General features: G+C 50.5%; 1 protein-coding gene and 1 long non-coding RNA gene across 2 annotated transcripts in view; both read left to right on the top strand.

Annotated features, from left to right (window-relative positions):
• Nucleotides 1–16,014, top strand: part of MNT (MAX network transcriptional repressor) — a 39,368-nt gene extending 23,354 nt beyond the window's left edge. The window contains exons 5-6 of the mRNA XM_084492968.1: nucleotides 3,031–3,223; nucleotides 4,770–16,014. Of these exons, the coding sequence (XP_084349094.1) occupies nucleotides 3,031–3,223; nucleotides 4,770–5,485 (909 nt within the window). The 3' untranslated portion in view covers nucleotides 5,486–16,014. The remainder of the gene's footprint in view (nucleotides 1–3,030; nucleotides 3,224–4,769) is intronic.
• Nucleotides 16,015–17,161: 1,147 nt separating this feature from the next.
• On the top strand, nucleotides 17,162–18,898 carry LOC311421530. The gene is made up of 3 exons (XR_014684898.1): nucleotides 17,162–17,242; nucleotides 17,551–17,675; nucleotides 18,457–18,898. It is a non-coding gene; the product is annotated as an uncharacterized lncRNA (long non-coding RNA).
• Nucleotides 18,899–19,101: the final 203 nt, after the last annotated feature.

Genomic DNA, 19,101 nt, shown 5'->3' with positions numbered 1-19,101 from the left:
TAAGAGATGAGAGACCTCACCATGCCCTCCCTTCCTCGTCACCGTCTCCACGTGTGCGGGGCGGGTTTGGGGTCAGGCAGCACTGCAGCCGATACGTGCAGCTGCCCGGCATTGCCTGGCTCGCACCCAGCCAAAGGACAGGTGTGTTTTCCCTGGGATTGCTCCCGTACTTTGCATCGAGGCATGCTGACGTGCGTGGCTGAATGACCTTGTAAATACAGCCTTCACTTTCAGAATTGTTCCACCCTTCTGGGAAATGGAAGAAACTGCCCAACAAGAGGGATTCTCGTCCCTGCAGCACACTGTTCCTGTGTGCTTTACGTGGCCCCTGCTCCCGGTTTCACGTGTGGTCAGGAGTTAAGCTGCAAGAACTCTGAATGCTCTGAGTGAAACCACCAACTCCTTTTCACTAGAGCTGGCAGCTGGTGTGCACAACTTCTCAGCCGCCAAAAGCCACGGGCACATCCGCATGAAAAGCAGGAAATCCGTGATTTCTTCCTGGGGTAGAGAGATCGGCTTCTCCCACAGCACTGTCAGGGGCCGTGATGTGTTTGTAGGTTTTTTTCAAGTGCCTAAGGAGTAAAACAAAAGCCAGATTTAACGGTGTGATTGTCACGATACCTTCCTTATGCTGCAGCGTAAGAGTTGCCAGAGCAACCAACGCTTCCATTCCTTAACGTCGAAAGAAGCAGTCCTGCAGTGCTACTGGCACAGGAGAAGGGTCTGGGCCGAAATTTCGTGCCTGGGGAAGAACCGTGCTGGCGGAGCCGTGCGGCGTTGCCCTGTGCCAGGCTGGTGCCCTGGGCCCAGCCCCGCAGCACGGTGGAGGCCTCGCTGCCGGCAGCGCCGTGGCAGGGCCGGGGCCTGCAGGCCTGGCGGTGACCCAGGGGCTGTGGCCGTGGCTCCTGCTCCCTCAGCCCTCCTCCAGCGAGGGTTGTGATGTCCCTGAGAGTGCTCCTGCTGCCACCCGGTGCTGGCGGAGCTGCCTTGTACACGGCAGGGATTCCTGGCCTACTGACCGCAGCGGCAGGGCTGGGCGGCCTCATGGTTCAGTGTTTGGGGTTCAGCTGGTTTGGGTGCAGCCGTCCTTAAAGCAGTGGCTCCCGAGTCTCTGGGGGACTCCAGACTGGTCCTCGGCTGCGGGCAGGGAGCTCCCGCTGTGGGACCACGGCCCAGAAGAAGCTGCAAGGCGGTGCAGAGGAGAGCAGCATCTTCTGGGCAGTGACGGTCTGAGTCTTTGGGCCTGGATCACACCTGGGGAGTGCATCCTTCCGCATCCTGGCTGGCAGCTCAATCTTCGTCCCAGTTATAAGCACTTTATCAAAGCCTTCGCTGTCACCTTCCCGGCAGCTCCCAGTGGGAGCGGTGCTGCAGAAGTGGGTCAGACACAGCTACAGGCCTGCAGCTGGCCCGTGCACACGCCTCAGCTGAATGAAATTTCAGACCTGGAAAGACAGGTGGTTGGCCATTTGTATGAAGTCCTTTTGTTGATGTTTCATTCTTAATTACGTATTTTATGGAGTTTCAGGGTCTCCTCTGCCTGTTTGAGTTTTAGGTCTACGTGCTAATTCTGTTGGAAGATCCCAAGGGTTTGGGTTTGGTGAAAGCAGTGTCGGTGTGGTCGCTGCTTATTTTAAAAATAAATGTAACCGCCGTGACTTGCTTTTTTTTTTTTTGTATAGAGTAGGATCTGTTGTGATAATACTGCTGCAGCAAGAAATTCCTGTTTCAGAAAAAAGGTGGAGGAGACCAGTGCATGTCTCTGAAGGTGTTTTCTGTTTGAGAACATATAGGCAAGTGCAGTCACAATACTAAGGTCTGGCTGACCCTGTGGTGTTTCTGATGTGTGACTGGAAAGCCTGGCACCTGACGTGGCCAGGGTGATTTGCAAAAATTGACCCATCGACAGGCAGGTGCCAGGTTGGCAGTCTGCCCAGGGGGCCGCCGATGACACTGCTCAGGAAGGAGCACGGGCAGATGATCACCCCATCAGTACCAGGCCCCCAGCGGCACCGATAGGAAGAAACGGAGGGGCAGGAGGGGGTCTGCTCCCTGTCCTGCCATCCCTTCTGGGCTGCGTCAGCCCCTCTTACCCAGCCCAGCTTGCAGGGCATCCTCTTGCCCTGGTACAGGAGATCCAGGCATGGGAGACGGCAGAATGGCCAAGCTCCTGCTGGGGACACGGGCGTTGTGCTGCAGGGGCTGGGGGGCTGGGGACAGCTCTGCTGGAGCCTCCCGGGCTCCCCTTGCAGGGTAGCACACACGTGCAGCTCCTGCAGGGCCCTTGGGACTGTGCCTGCAGGGGGATGCTGCTGGCACAGAGCAAGGGGAGGTGCTGGAGAGGGAGGCAGGCTCTGGTTAATTACACTAGGTTTGTTACTAAGCCGAGTAGCAGCTCAGCCGGGAAATCCATCTTTACGTGGCGAGCTACAACAAAACACATCCCAGAATAGTTCCTGAAGGATGACTGGGGCCAGCAGACTCCGGCCATCTGCTCTGCCGCCTCCCGGCACCTTCCCCTGGAGCGCGCCCGGCCCGACGGGTCAGAAGTGGAGAGAGAAAGAACTGTGGAGGTCAGGAGAGAGAAAGAATGTAGGAAGAAGGTTTAATTTTCTGTCCGTAGAGTGGCAGAAATACTTTTTTAAATTTTTTTCAGAGAAATACTTTTTTTTTTTTTTCCAGAGAAAAAGCTTCACAGATTTTCCTAAGGAGCTTTAGGCTGTTACCCCCGCAGCTGAAGTGCCTCACCCCTGGCGTGGTTAACCATTTCAGCTTTGGAGGCTCATCAGTTTTCCTTCAGAAAACAGAAAGCGGTTGGTCAAAGTAACCCTCCAGGCTTTCATGGCCAGGTCTCCTCCTTTCCCCTTCTGCATGAATTCGAAAGGCATAACTACATCTGATGAGGTCTACACCAGTATAACTGGTAACAGAAGAAAACCAGTAATGGATGTGGGAATGACCGGGTTGGCATAGGTTACATTTGTCTTTTTTCTCCCTAGATATATTTTTTTTATTTCTTCCTGTCTTTAGACTTTAAAGAGAAAGGAAAAAGAATATGAGCACGAGATGGAGCGGCTGGCAAGAGAGAAGATTGCTACCCAGCAGCGACTGGCAGAAGTGAAGAATGAGTTGAGCCAGTGGATGGACATCATGGAGATCGACAGAATTATTCGACAGACAGTTCAGCCAGAGGATGACCAGGCATCTACCTCGACAGCATCAGGTATCTGCAATTTCTCTCTTCTTTTATCATCACTGTACATCACCGGCACAGCTGTGTAGTGGTGGTGGTGTTGGGAGTCTTCATTTAGCACTAGCACAGTTTCTTTGCATTCAGAATGAAGTAAGAGGTTTTTAAGTGTTTTGTAATCATTGATGCTGGTCTAATAAAATACTTCTACTTGTGTAAAGTACACTGAAAATCATGCCTCAGCAGTGTTAGGTAAATACAAAGTGCAGGTTTGCACATTCAGCCTGCTAGTATCTCACATGAAGCTCCCTGCTCTCAAAATGTAGTTTCCGTCTTGCACAGCTGTGCACCACTGCTCAGTAGAACTGACTGGTGTGTAAGCATCTTGATGTATTTGTGCATGGAGGTGGGAAGGTGTTCAGCCATGCAGAGAAGAAGGAATTGGTACAGGAAAGATCACCAGAGCATTTGACCAACTTAACGAGCCTTTACGTTGCATGAGAAGGATTCACTATGAAGATAAAATGATACTAATGAAAATCGAGCGTGCTGCTCCCAGTAAGAAGTTTCTGTGAGGTAGGAGAGTGCATGCGTTTCTCCGTACCAGTGATCTGCAGCAGGAAGAATAGGCAGTCGTGGATGGACAGTGCTTTGCTTTCCAGGGATCGGAAGGGGGTAGCAATTCTTAACTATTGGCAGCAACTCCTTCAAATGATAACAGCGTTTGCTCTTGGTGCTCCAGGCAGACGATACAGCAGCTTCCAGAAAGGGAAAACATGAACTTTCTGGTTCATTCGGAGTCCTGTATTGGGTTCGTCACCTTTGAACATGCTCTCAACCATCCCCAGGTGGAAGCTGAGAGTAGGGGTGCTTTGTAAGTAGGGGCATCAGCCGGCCTCAGCTGAAAATGATGTCTTCGAACTACTCCTAACCACAGCGCTTGCAAAAGGGAAGTACGTTCCCTGGTTTTCCTGCTGCTTCCGTGTCTTCTGAGATTTTTAGTCTACTGCATGGCTGTCCTCATTGCATGCAGTGCAAGGTGCCCTGCTCACGATCCTCATCTCCTTAGGGTCAGTATTGCTGCATTAATTTGTGGGCTGAATGGAGACTCCTTTTTCCAGAAGCAGGCTGAGGAACTTGCTGCCATGTTTCTTCATCGGTGTTTCCTTTCTGCTCTGGGAGCAGAAGGGGTAGTTCCAGCTGGTAGAGCAACTTGCCAGGATGAGAAGTCCTGTTCTCTTTGTGCACGGAGCACTCCTAATCCCAGGTTGTCTGTCTGCCTCTGCTCAAGTTGCTTCCCATGCCTGCCAAGTGAGATCTCTCAACCTTTTGTGGGCACCCCTCTCTGGGCTGAGAGCCTGGCTCTGTGTCCTTGTCCCACACGCAGAGAAGAGAGGGGTGTGCCTATCCCACTGGGGCTCAGTGAAGCCTGCTGTGCTGTGCTGCCCTTCCGTAGCTCAGCGTCTCCTCCTGCTGCCATCTCTTCTGCTTGTGCTGCCATGTAGGAGAGGCTGGTTACCCCAGTTCGTGCTCTGCTTTCTTTTTTATGGGAGTTTCTTCCTTTCGTTTTTTTTTCCAGAGGGTGAAGACAACATGGATGAAGACATGGAAGATGACAGGCCAGTGAACTCTTTACCAAAACTAACCCAGCGCCAGCACCCAGAGCTCCTGAAAGCCGTCCCTTCAAATGCTGCTTCCCATCACCCAGCAGTTTTGCCTCAGCACCTGTCTATCCAGCAGAAACAAACCCCAGCCCACGCACAGCCTCCCATCCAGACACAAGCACTGGTCCAGCCGCAGGCGATCGTCCCAGCACAGACTCACATCGTGGCGGCTTCGACCGTGCAATCGACTGTTATTGCCCACACCGCCACTACCCACGCCTCGGTCATTCAGACTGTCAACCACGTGATTCAGGGTCCACAGACCAAGCACATTGCTCACATTGCACCTTCCACGTCCAGCCCTGTGCAACTTACCACTGCTGCTCAGCCTATCGGCCACATCACTGTGCACCCAGCCACCATCAACCACATGGCCCACCTCGGCCAGCAGCTGCCCATCTACCCTCAGCCCGTGGCCGTCAGCCAGCCTGTGGTGAGCCACATTGCTCACACTATCTCTCACCAGCAAGTGAATGGAACCACAAGCCTTGGCCAGCAAGCGGTGATGGCCAAGCCTGCTGTAGGAACCCAAGTTGTCCATCACCCGCAGTTGGTTGGGCAGACGGTCCTAAACCCGGTGACTATGGTAACCATGCCATCATTCCCAGTGAGCACACTGAAGCTGGCCTAGAGAGGATCGTCCGACGGCGCAGTCGTTGTTGGGAACCTTTCCTAAACTCCATACATTCCAACCACGTCCGACTCCGCGGGAGGGAAGTGCAGCAAACTCGGAGTGGCGGGGTGTGCGGGGCTGGGGCTGGCTCAGCCGCCCGGCCGCGAGCCTGCCGGTGATAGCGAGACGGGGCCGCTCTGCACTTGGGTTTTGCTAATCCGAGAAAACTTCAAAGACAGTTGTTCATGGTGATTTTTTTTCCTTTTATGTGTAATCAGTGAAATATGGATATGATGTTCTTAAGACTTTAATTTTCCCCTTTTATGTGTTGCTTCTTTGTAGAATAAAATTGCTGATCTCTTTATTGAGACATTGCGTAGAATGGGAAAAAATCATAGAAGTCTATATTTATATATATGTGTGTATGTGTGTGTATATATATGTATATACATATATATATATAAATATAACATTTGAAGAAGGCCTTTTGTAAGGTTGATTATTTTGCAGGATTATTAGACAAAATTCATTTTTGGAGGAAGAAGACAGAGTGTCCTCTCTAAACAAGAAACTTTAAGATAGATGGTTTGGTGGACCAGGGTACATATACAGTGACAAAAAATGCGTTAAAGGTATTTCCCGTCAATATATTTCAAAAAAACATCTAAAATCACTGTGACTTGTTATGGCATTTCAAGGAAATTCTCCTACCTACTGAAAGGAAGAAGGCAAAAACGCCAGGAGGCCTGCATGGATGAACAAGGTCTCCTGATGAGCTCCTGGACAAACTCCAACATAAAAAGGAAGCCTCCAGAGGGTGGAAGGAAGGAAGGACAGGTAGCCTGGGAGAAAATAGAGAGAAATTGTCTGAGCAGCCAGGGATCAGATTAGGAGAGCTAAGGCCCTGATAGAATTCAATGTGGCCAGGGACATTAAGGGCAACAAGAAAAGTTCTGTAGATACATCGGTGATAACAGGAAGACTAGGGAAAATGTGGGCCCCCTCCAGAAGGAATCGGGAGACCTGGTTGCCCAGGATATGGAGAAGGTTGAGGCACTCAGTGACTTTTTTGCCTCAGTCTTCACTGTCAGGAGCTCTAGCCACGCTGCCCCAGCCCCAGAAGACAAAGGCAGGGACTGGGAGCACGAAGAAGTGCCCAGCGTAGGAGAAGATCAGGTTTGAGACCAGCTAAAGAACCTGAAGGTGCACAAGTCATGGGACTTGATGAGATACATCCATGAGTCCTGGGGGAACTGGCAGATGAAGTTGCTAAGCCACTATCCATCATACTTGAGAAGCTGTGGCAGTCTGGTGGAGTTCCCACTGACTGGAAGAGGGGGAACATAGCCCCCATTTTTAAAATGGGAAAAAAGGAAGACCCAGGGAGCTACAGGCCAGTCAGTCTCACCTCTGTGCCCAGTAAGATCATGGAGCAGATCCTCCTGGAAATTATGCTAAGGCACATTGAAAATGAGGTGATTGGTGACAGCCAGTGTGGCTTCACTAGGGGCTAATTGTGCCTGACAAACCTGGTGGCCTTCTTTGATGGGGTACAGCGTTGGTGGATAAGGGAAGAGCAACTGACATCGTCTACCTGGACTTGTGCAAAGCATTTGGCACCATCCCACACAATGTCCTTGTCTATAAACTGGAGAGACCTAGCTTTGATGGAAGGGTCACTTGGTGATGAAGGAATTGGGTATGGACAGGCATGCTCAAGGAGTTGTGGTGAGCAGCTTGATGCCCAAGCTGAGAAGAGCGATGAGTGGTGTTCCTCGGGGGGTACTAGGACCGGTGCTGCTTAACATCTTTGTCAGCAACATGGACAGTGGGATCGAGTGCACCCTCAGCAAGTCTGACAGCCCCAAGCTGAGTGGTGCGACCGACACGCTGCAGGGAGGGGATGGCACCCAGGGGACCGGCAGGCTGAGAGGCAGGCCTGGGCAAACCTCGTGAGGCCAAGCGCAAGGTCCTGCAGCTGCGTTAGGGCAGTCGCGAGCACAAACAGGCTGGGTGGAGAGCAGATTGAGAGCAGCCCTGAGGAGAAGGACCTGGGGGTTCTGGTGGACGAGGACGAGAGGCTCAGCATGAGCCAGCAGTGTGCACTTGCAGCCCAGAAAGTCAGCTGTACCCTGCGCTGCACCAAGAGCAGTGTGGGCAGCAGGGCAGGGAGGGGATTGTGCCCCTCTGCTCCGCTCTGTGACACCCCCCTGGAGCCTGCGGCCAGCTCAGGCCCCCGGCACAAGAAGGACATGGACCTGCTGGAGCGGGTCTAGAGGAAGGACACGAAGATGATCAAGGGGCTGGAGCCCCCTCCTGCGAAGACAGGCTGGGGGAGTGGCGTTGTTCAGCCTGGAGAAGAGGAGGCTCCGGGGGGGCCTTATAGCACCCTTCCAGGGGGCCTACAAGAAGGCTGGAGAGGGACTTCTTACAAGGGCACTTAGTGATAGGACAGGGGGTAAGGTCTTTAAGCTGAAAGAGGATAGATTTAGATGAGACATAAGAACAAATTCTTTGCTGTGAGGGTGGCGAGGCCCTGGAGCAGGTTGCCCAGAGAAGCGGTGGATGCACCATCCCTGGAGGTGTCCGGTGGTTGGAAGGAGCTGTGGGCAGCCTGATCTAGTGGGACGTGTCCCTGGCCATGGCAGGGGGGTTGGAACCGGATGATCTTTAAGGTCCCTTCCAACCCAAACTGTTCTACGGTTCTTTGAATACACAACCGGACTTCATTTGTTGCAGTTTTATAAATTACTTGACGTTTATAGCTATGTCAAAAAAAAAAAAAAAAAGTTTGTTATTATTTTAATGGAAGACAGTGTTTTGTTCAGATGTTTTTGGTGGGGTTTGTTTTTTGGTTTGACTTGGTTTTGCTAATGCAATAATTGGTTTTTCAGAATTCTGTGCTTGGCCCTCCCAGTTTCAGGATTCCTTGTGCCAGTCCCAAGCCCCAGGTTTCTTGGGTTTATTTTTATTTTTTTACAGAGGCAGACACTTTGTGCTAGCAACTTGCAATGTGTTCATCTGGCCTGATAGGATGGAACTTGGGACAAGAAGACCAACGGAAATTGAATTAATTTGCTGCATGGGTTACTTTTCTTTGTTAGTTTGTTCCTGAACTGACCACACTTTAGTGTGGAAGTTAATGGATTAGAGAAGGGATAAATGTGCATGTGATATCTTCCAAAGTGCAAGCAATTTTGACATCTTTTTTTCTTTTGGGGAAAAAAATAGTCTTGTGTAGGATAACGGTATAGTCGACAAGCTCAGTATGCATAACCTGACAGTGAGTCTTACAGACTACAGTGAGACGTGCACCAAAGAAACCCCACATCCTAAGTAACCACCTTGTTCCATCTTTTCTGGTAGTGAGGTCAGATCTCGTTGCAGTTAATGGCAAACTCCCACTGAGAGTGAGGGATACTGATTGCTGGTCCCTGCCAGGCTGCCTGGGAGGTTGCTTTGGATGTGTTTTATTGCTGACTGAATATTCTGCTCCTTGCACTGTTCTGTCTGTATTGCTACTGTTCATGATCTTTCTGTTCCTTGCACCATTTTGCATGTAGTATTACTATTAACATTCTATTTTCCATCTTCCTCTCTTCCTAAAAACAAAAGCTCTGCAGTCCTTAATGCCTGTAGAATTCCTGTTGTAGCCAGGGGACGTTCTCCTTGAGGCAGGATGAGAGGATGGTCCCTGCTAGCATCCAACCAGTTACACTTTGGAAATGACACCCATTCAGAGGAGGAGGTAAGACGGGGTTGAGCAGTCATGAGACCACCTTCACTGTGCTAGCCAGCTAAATCTAGTTTTGAGTTAAGATCTTCCACAGGAGGACTTGATCCGTAGTCTGTCCAAAATGCCTGTCAGCTCCAGCAGGACTTTAGCTTGGTTGTGGACTGCTGTAAACAGTGGCAGGGGTAAATTAAAAAAAGCTTGCCAGATCTAGACTGCCCATACTATAGTTGAAACTGTGCTGGAGGTGGCAGTAATTACTGCAAACAGGAATCAAGTGTGATTGTGCCTTCTGAGCAGTCATGGCTGAAAATTGCATTTAATCTGTATTTATTAAGCTGTGGGTTGCTCAGTAGTTAGTACTGGTTTTGTTTGTTTGCTTTTTCTTTCCTTGCATCCTCAAGTCCAGGAAACTTTTGCTCATGTTGCTAGCACAGTTTCTACAGCAGAATGGACAAATCTTTAAGGATTCCTTATCCTTGAACCACATTTAAATAGGTTGTTCATGCTCACGTTTAGTCTGCCATTAATGCTATGGGGAAAAGGGAGTCACCACAGCTTTATTGTCTCCCTTGCACATTCAGGTGCTTGGCTGAGACAGTTGTGTTCTGTGTGCCAGTGGGAGCCTTCAGGTGGTGTTTCTGGAGATGGGTGTTTGAAAGCAGGACAGTTACTCTTCATCAGAGACTCTTAAAAAAGGAGTATTTGCAGCAGGGTCACCTCCCTTCCTAGGCAGACCTGCACGGCTTTGTCTTCTGCAGTTGTGTCAGGAGGAGGAGGAAGCAGCCTTCTGTCATTCTTTGCTGTTCCAAATCATGGAGCCATGCAAAATAACAAAAATCATGGCAGAAGGTCTAATTTCTGGCCTACAATGACTGAGCTTATTGAAGAAGAAAAAAACCTGCTTGGGAAGCGGAGCTTCGCAGTGCATGGCTGCTGCGAACACAACAGCAGCTGGGCACCAGCAGTGAGCCCCCTCCTCCCCAGGACATCGTTCCCCTTTTGCAGGTGTTGACAGAGAGGTACAACAGCAATATTTACACGTTTGTCCTGTGCTTTTTACATGGAGTTTTGAATGATGGCCTGCTTTCTGCATTGAAAATTTAGCTAATTCCATTGGCTTCTTACCCCAGGAGAGCTGGTACTGGGTCACTGGCAGTGACACAGACACGGTTACTCCTAAATTGTGCAGTGCCCTGTCAGTGTTTCCACAGTAAAATACGTAGGAGATTGAGAGCAGGGTTCCCATTTCATTTAATACAGACAGAAGAGCTTTCTGGTGGATTAATGGCCTTCACCTTACGGACACGAGATCCCACTGACCTCTTCATCTTTTACTCTCGTATGGTTTGAAGGTATCAGTGTCACTAGCCCTGCTCACACGTAAGTCCTGCTTTTACCACTTTTCCTCTCTCCCTTGGCTTTCTGTGACTAGTCTGAACCTTTCCTCAGTGTTAAACTCCACCTGAAGAAAGGCTTGTCCCACCCAGCCAGCCCGTGAGCTGCTCCAGATGTCACGGGTCATCCCTGCACTTGTTTGCCTTCTCCACAGCTACCAGAAACATTTCTTTGTTTTTGTTTGTTTGTGTTTTACAGTCAGCAAACTTCTTTCTGTTCTGTGGGGAAAAGAACAAACCACAGCCCTTCTTTCCTCACAGCTGTCATTCCTGCTCAGAAACTTCAGATTTATGCTAATGCTCTTAGAAATCATGTTCAGTACTGTATAACAAGGGGCACTTTAGAAATGTCTCTCCTCCTTTGATATATGTGTTTTCCCTATGGAGAAAGCTATATATAAATATATATATGTACACTTTGGGATTCAGAAGATCTAATTTGTCCCAAAAAAATCAATAAATATGAAGTTTACAAGAAATCTTTTCTGTTGTTGAATAATATTAGTTACTGGTAACCATACCGCAGGAAAAAAGGAAAAAAAAAAAAGTTCTCAATGTAGTAGTTTTGAGAAGACTTTTCTGTCCTTTTCAAGCCTGACTCAGCCTGTAAGTTGGTGGAAATGCTTCCAGCACTTTGGCAGGCTCTGGCCAGTCACCTGCAGCGCTGTTTCCTGACCCTGCAGCCTGTGTGCTCGCCATGGTTCATCTACCGCCACCGCTAGCAAAAATGTGCTCAGAAGCTTGATCTGTGCTTAAACCTTCAGTCAGCACAGCCGTGTTCATTTGAAATACACACCAACAGGCCTGTGTGAGCAAAAACTGTGGGACAGCTGCAGTTGCACATAAAAATACTCTTTTGCTTCCATAGCTTGCCCTGGCTGGGGAGCAGATGGTGTGGTCCCGGTGGGAGAGCTGTGCCTGCGCTGAGGAGAGCCCCTGCAATGAGCTGCAGTGGGTGGCCAAGAATAGTCCGCAGGTCAGGCACCTCCAGGTCTTTGGTTCAGTCTGATTTCTGGCTTCAACCTGCCAAGTGAATGCAGACAAAGCGGAATAAAACCAGACAGTTACTTCAGAATTATTCTGGAAAGAGTTCTTACAGCTGACACTAAGATACAGGAAGGCATTCCTGACCTCTCCAGTAAGAACCATCTAGAACCCCTGTAGTTTAACGTAGGAAGATGAACAACCTGATTTTCCACCATTGCCTGCAGTTGCTTGGGTTGTGTCTGAGACCCGGAGGGGTGGGCATCCTCGTGCATGTGTGTGTTGGCGTGCATGGTTGATGGCAGGTGGCACTTTGCTCTCCTGCAGTAGAATTGTGAAAGGAGTTGTGAGACTGGTGACACTGCCCTGTTGTTTCTAAAATTCTCAGTGTGGTGACGTGACCAGTGCTGGTGGCAGTGGTGGCCTCTCACTGGTGAAGCGTTTGCTGGGGCCCTGGCTGAAGTGGTGGCTGTCCCTTTTGGTCACCCTCAGGTTGCTCAGGATTTTTAAAAATGATCAAAGCAAAACAGGCAGGAAAGTTGAGGGAAGGGGAAGAGTTAAAAAAAAAAGGCAGACAGATTTACAAAAAGTAATTACAACCATTTTTTCATTATATCAGGCAAACACCAGGAATCTTTAAACTCCTAGTTCGGTAGCTATGTTTTAAAGCCCTATTCAGGATTATTCCAGCAGACAGAGGGCTTGTCCTGGCTGCAGAAACGCCCGAGCTATTCAGTGCAGTAACCGCCGCGGTCCTGTCAGTGCTGCCATGGAGGCAGTGACTCGCGGGGCCCCATGGCTCCTGCAGAGCCCCCGCCCGGCTGCATCCTGAAGTCTCAGCTCTGAACTTCCAGGGGCCAAGCCCGTGCTGATCTCAGGGAGGACTGAGAAGAGACTTCAAGACAGCGGGTTGGGCTGCAGGGACCCGGCTGCTCACTGGGCCGCGTCCCTTGTCCCCTCAGGCCAGAGCACGAGCGTGGTGCTGTGTGGGCGGTCAAGTTTCCAGAGCTGGAGATGGCATGCAAACTGCATCGTTTGTAAAACATAGATCATTTTTATTGGAGGCTAAACCAGATCATTGGCTTTGGCCTTCCTGTTGAACAAGACCATTTTCTGCTGGTGTTTGATTTGCTGCTCCTGCCAGCCCCACTGCTGGGTGGGTTGGGTGGCTGTGGAAGCTAGTTTTGACCAAAAACATTTCTTGTACATTTCACAGTATTGAAAACAAAGGAAAATTGATACTAATAATGGCATGCTTTAATGAAGATGACCCAGAGAAGGCATCGCGTGCTTTGTGGTTTGTGCTCAGGAGCGCCGTGCCCTGTGGGGCGACGCTGAGGGGAGCGCAGCAGGGCTGGAGGAGGGGCGGCCATGCTCCCGCCTCAGCAGGGCCCTGTCAGTGCAGTGGGGGCCGCGGGTCAGCTCCCCCTGAGCCCATTTCCTGCACGTCTGTGGGCCCAGTCAGACACCGGGTGCCTGAGGAAGCAAAGTTCAGGTATTAAATCCCTGCGGGGGAGCCCTGGTGATAGGGGGATGCTCAGCAGGAGCACGGCGAGTCTGTCACAGCGCAGTCGGCAGCGAGCCACACGTCCTGCCAGGTGTGCGGCCCCTCAGACCCCCGTGTTCCCCAGGCAGGGCTGGGTTTGTGTTCCTCTTGGCCAGGCTGGTGTGGGGCCAGTGCCAGGTGGACGAGGAGGAGGGGGTGATCGGTCAGAACCACTGCAGGCATCCAGGAACTGGTCCTGCATCGCTCGGAGCCATCCCACTGCCTCCTGCGGAGGTGGAACTGGGCCCAAATAGAGCAGGAAGAGGTGAATTAATTGTGCTTTGCTTCATCCACCTGCTGGGGAGCGTGGCAGAGGCGGTGGGCCTCCTGCAGAGCTTCTTCAGTCGTGTGCCCGGGTCGGGACAGCCCCACCAGCGGCTGGTTTTTGGCTCTCTGCCGCGCTGTGAAGGCGGCGGGCCCAGGGCCACGACAGGCTGTGGTGCTCTGGTGTTGGCCTACTGCTCTCTTTTTCTTTTCTTTTAATTAAAAGTGGCCTTCTGTAACAAAAGAACAAAAGAAACAAACAAACAACAACAAAAAAAAAAACCAACATAAAATGCCTTTGAGTGGTTTAGATGGAGGTGAGACTTGCTGCTTTTGTCAGTATTGGTGTGGTTGTCTGTATGCACGCCTGTTTATATACGTATAGAACTTCAAGACTCTATCGTGTCTCCAATTTTTGTATGTAGCCTGTGTCTCTTTTGGACTGATTTGCATCTTGAGTGGATTTTTTGCATTTAAAAAAAAAAAAAAAAAGGTGTGAAAATTGTTTCTGGTTGGGTGGGGACAAGGGGTGTTTGAAGACCTCACTTGTGTGATTTTGGGAGGGAGGGAGGGAGGTTGTGGGAAGAAGACGTAATTTGCCTGGTGTGAAGACGCATTTGTTGCTTGTTTGGCACCCCCTTGCTTTCTGTGATGTGTATTGAAATGTCTCCGGGGTGGAGGTAAATGTCCTGGTGCGTGTGCGGGCAGCCTGAGCTGCCAGATCCTCTCCGTCCTGCAGGAACAGAGCTTTCCTGGCTCCTCGGGGGCTTCCCTGGCTCCTCAGGGTCTTGGGATCAGATTTAAGGCCCAGATAAATCACCCAGTTCCTGCCTACCTGCACAAGACGCTTGCTCGGTCCCGTCAAGTTACAGGCACTTGCTTAAGCTCAGTGACACCTGTGCGTCGCTGGGCTGCGACCCCAATGCCTTAAATCTCTCGGGAGTGGCGCAGAGGCGTGTGGCTGATGATCGCCTCGTGGGTGAGGTTCCTGGGCTTTGCATCCCATTTTTCTTGAGCAGCTGTTCATTTAAATTTTACTTTAATTCTGAAAAACTGGCATTAGCAAAGAAAACACAAGACTCTAATGTTTCTGACCTATTTTCCATCCTTTGTTATCATTCTGAGAACTGATTAAAATGCTATTTATTTTTTTTTTCTTCTTTAGTCAAACATCAGTTGCTAGGACCAAATGTTTAAAGTTAAGGAAATTACATTGTGTAGTTTCATGGCATCCTTCTCTTCCTGATTTGTAGAGCTGAAAAATAATAATTCAAAACTTGAATTATCAAAATATTAGCATAAATGCAGCACCAGAGAAGTGCAGCTTCAGCAAATGCTGTGTTTGGGTGTTTGCAGGCAGTGTCGCAGGGCCAGCAGTCCGCCTCCCTGGGAGCTGTGTAAGGGTTTGTGTGCAGCAAATGCTAAGGACCCGTTCTTATTTACTTGCACAGCTGCTCTGTGCTGCCAGTGCCGGGTGGAGGTGTTGATCTGTAATTGGAATTGGTATTTATGCCTCCCGTGGGATGCAATTTTAGTCTCTCAGAGGTATTGCATGGTTCTGCTGTAAAACAGTATGAGGCCCCTTAATTTGACCCCTTTCTTTATGCTGAGAAAATGGATTTGAGTTTGAAGAAGTGTTTCTGGCAGGAGGCAGAGCACGCCGCTGCCTGCCACAGTGGGGCCACCTGCTTCCAGGGAAGCACCCAAACTCTCTTTCCCATGTTTGCACGGGGATCGTGCCCTCCAGCTGCCGGCACCCCCGCCCATACGTGTCTGTGCTCTGGAAGGCCCCAAACCGTGGGCTCTCTGCAGTGCTGTGTGGTGAGAAGCCAGAGAGCAGCGCCCGGCCAGCGCGAGCTGCCGGTGCCGTCACAAGACATCCCGCTCGGATCCCCGTGCTTGCAGATAGTGAAGCCTGAACAAATGCCTTACAGATACACCTTAAGAATCTGACCCAAAAGAGTGTTTCTTCACAGAGTAAGAGACAAAGTGTTAACTGAATCCACCAATATGAATTTGCTTGCTTTAAACACTCACCGAGGCGTTCTGCTTAGTGAGGACCCATGGCAGGAGCGCAGAACCCTCCTGTCCCTGCTGCCCCCACTGCTGGTGTAGCACGCAACCAGCCTTGTGGCTAGGAGTTGTTACCCTTGTCACTGCTGAGCTCTCTGCATTAGGGATGTTTCAGTGAAGATCCTGATTGTAAGTGCAAAATTGCATCCAATGCTTGCCTCTGATTCGAAGCCCTGGAAATACATTTGCCTCCCACTGCACATCACAGGAAAGCCACAAATTGGCAAACAATCACACTGGGCAAATGCAGTCTTTGTTTACAGTGAGGACTTGTCACTGTGTTATCAATTTATTGAGATATTAAATATTGAAAAACTTAGACTGTAAAGATTTTTATGTGTTTGGATACATCTGCTATGTGAAAAAAAAAAAAAAACAAAAAACAACAACAACAACTAATTTTGTACATATTGTATTTTTACTATTCAGCTGTATTATACTGGCTCTTCATGCTCCAGAATTTAGGTATCCAACATGAATAATATCCATGTAATAAGCACTTGCCTGAAATAAATATAAAACTGAAATAAACATGCACTGAAATCTGAAACAGGATTCTGCATTTTCATCCTCGTGCTTTGCATGCAGATATTTCACTCTGTCATTTTCCAATTATAAGGGCAGTGTTTTCTCTGTGCATGGCTGTAGCTTTCCCCCCAAGTCGGCGTTGGTGAGCAGCAGGTCTGCGAGCGCTCCCTAGGCTGAGCCCAGAGCTGCTCCTGTGTGCTCCCGGATGCGCCTGTGCCATGCTCGAGAGGAAGCGAGCCTTCCCTGCAGAGCCCAGAATTTATCAAAACTTGGAAAATGGATGTTACTCGGCCATCCATCAGCAAAGCACCTTTAATTCACTGGCGTCCTTTAGAGAAGATTGAAATGTGTTACCTGTCAAAAGTGTGAATGGGGGGATTGGCCACTGGTGCTGGCAGCACTGTGAGAGCTCTGCAGCGTGCTGTCCCTCGGCCAGCTCTGAGGCTGGGTGCTGATGAGCCAAGCAGGCTCTTTCTGGTTCACAGCCACCATTCCTGGCTATTGCTATTCATCTTTGTTTAGGCACAGGACTGTGGCTTCCTGAAATTAATAGCTGTGTGTATAGGAGCAGCAGTGCTATGGTGGGAGACCCGAGGCACCTCCTGACCTGCAGGCTGTTCCTAACCTGTGTGGGATTTGGGGTCGTTTCTGGGCAGAGCCCCATAATTTTGATGCTATGGGGGTCCAGCTCTGCTCCCAAGCCTGTAAGCTTTGTCCCGAGGCAGTCTGCTCATTATTGTCTGTAGCTGAGACCACTTCTGGTCAGGAATGTCAGGGAGAGTCATTCTGACATGTTTTAGCATTGTTAACACTGTTAAATAGCAGTTTGATTAATTTTAGTTAGCTGTTATGAGATGTAATAAAACAGCTGCTGCTCTCCCTGCCTGTGATTCTGAGGAGGGCGTCACGCACAGGCTGGGGCCCGTAACCACACCTCTGCCATCAGCCAGCAGTCAGAAACCTCCGGACTCTGCCAGTGCTGTTCCTGTCTGGGGGATGCTTCGGGGCCCTGGGAGTGCCCAGCCAGGCCCCAGGTCTCCGATGCGTCCTTCCTGCCAGGTGGGTGTGAGGACAGGGGAGCTGCGGTGTCTGTGCCGCTGAGATGAGGAGCTAGAAACACAGCCTGGATCAATCAGCTTCACCTAACCCAGATCTGAATGCTCTGTCCTACAGATCGCAAAGTTGGACGTCTCAGGTTTTCAGAAAATCCTCCTGGTTTCCCTGCCTCTGGTGTGTGGAGTCAGAGCCAGGTAAGCTGGAGCTGCAGGAATTTAGGAAAAGCACAGGCAGAGCGACTGCCCTGGGCACCCCTGCAGTCAGCCCCGGCACTGTGTCGTGCCCCAGCTCATCCCTGTGTAACCCTCTGCTCGAAAATCAGCTGGGCCAGGGCTCACAGCTGTAGCTGAGCCCAAACCTTTACAGTGCCTGTGGCGGTGCTGGGTATTTGTGCAAGCTCTGGGCTGGGGGAGGTCTGGTCATGCCTCTCAGGTGGGACGGGGCTGCCGCACTGAACTCAGCCTTTGCGTGCTGTTCCAGCTGTGTTTTTGGCTCTCTCCAGGCATGCAGGAGCCAGCAGTGAGAGGTGTTTGGTTCTGGACATCACAGAGTGAGCCTGAAGTGGAGGAGGGTAACAGAGGAGCCTCAGACCAGCTGCTTTTTCCCTTGCCTTTCCTTCCCACACAGGTAAGCGTGGCAGTAAGAGCGGGGCTGTGCCAGGCCGGGGAGAAACCTGTGAGCACCCCGGGATGGGGCTCGGCCCCGGCCAGCCAGAGAGCTGCAGCCGGTGGCGAGCGGGGCCCGGGGGGGCTGCGCGGTGCTGAGCAGCCGCCGGGTGCTGGTGAGCACATCCAAGCCTCCCGCTCGTACCGGGAAGGCATCTGGAGGTGTCTTGCTCCTCCCGGTGGCCAGGTTAGCACTGAGGCTCGGCCTCGTTGTGCAGTGAGCTCACCGCAGCGCTGCCCTTTGCATTTTTAACAGGCTGTAGGGATCCCTGGTCCTGCCTGCCGGCCTCGGAAGCACGCTGAGTTATGCCCCACTTGATTTCCAAACTGCTAACGAAGGCCTTTTGCTGAAACGTTGTTACACTATTTTACAGTCTGCCCTGTCAGCCCCAGCAGATTGGGTTTGGTTAATTAGATGCTGGTAAATAGTCAGGGTAGTTCAGTAATTTGCTCTCATTGGTATGTGACTGACCTGTCCTTTTATCCACACTCTGGACGTGCAAGATAGCGTTCATCTCAGTGTTTATAATCAGTTGTCTGGTTAGACCTTACAGTGGATTTATGAAACATTCTGGAAAGGGAAACAATGGCTTTTGAGGCTGAAAGGGCAAACATGGTGGGACCCAAACTTGTGCTACTGCCAGTGATTGCTCAGCTGTGCCTCTGATGCTGCCCCAGCTACACCTGGGCAGGCACCAGGCTGGGTAGGATTGCTGTGTGGAAACGGATGGGTTGAATTGCAGGGACACTTGAGGAGCAGCACCTGCAAAGGAAATTTTCTGCTTTCCACATTTCTGAAGAGTTCGTTTGGCTTTTCCACCCCCCCATCAGAGGTTTCCAAGAGCACTACGTGATGGTCAGTAAGCAAACTTGGATGAATGCGTTGGGGTGGTGGCTGTGCAAGTTTCAGGTTGAGACACGGGAAGCACGTTTCAATGCGACTGCACGACACAACTGGTAAGTTGTAAGGTGGTGGAACCTGTGTCTTGGTGGGGCAAAGAACAGTGGGCATGGGGCAGGTTTAGTAAGTCATTAAAAGTGTCACTGAGCTGTAGCAAAAGTTATGTCCAAGCGTGCATCAAAAAAAAAAAAACTGTGCCTGGGCAGGCTGATGTGGCAGGCTGTTACCAGCACTATCAGGACCGTGCCTGATGGAGAGAAAGGCACATGGGCGTTAAAAGGGACGGAAAGTTGGAAAGTTTTATGGAGCATAAACATTGATGAAGCCTTTGACCACCCCACAGTGCCAACTTGCTCAGACTCCTCTTTCTGAGCTATTTAGGAGGCATGGGGGAGATCCCTCATAAACATCCAGACAAGGGGATGCCTGGACCAGGCAGGTGGGGGTCTGGGGAGGTTGGAAGTGAAGGCCCCTGGGCTTCCCTGGG

Source organism: Aythya ferina (genome assembly GCF_964211825.1).
Source record: "Aythya ferina genome assembly, chromosome: 19".
In the NCBI taxonomy this organism is placed as follows: Eukaryota; Metazoa; Chordata; class Aves; order Anseriformes; family Anatidae; genus Aythya; species Aythya ferina.
The sequence above is the reverse complement of the archived record's forward strand: the minus strand, read 5'-3'. Positions and strand labels throughout refer to the sequence as shown.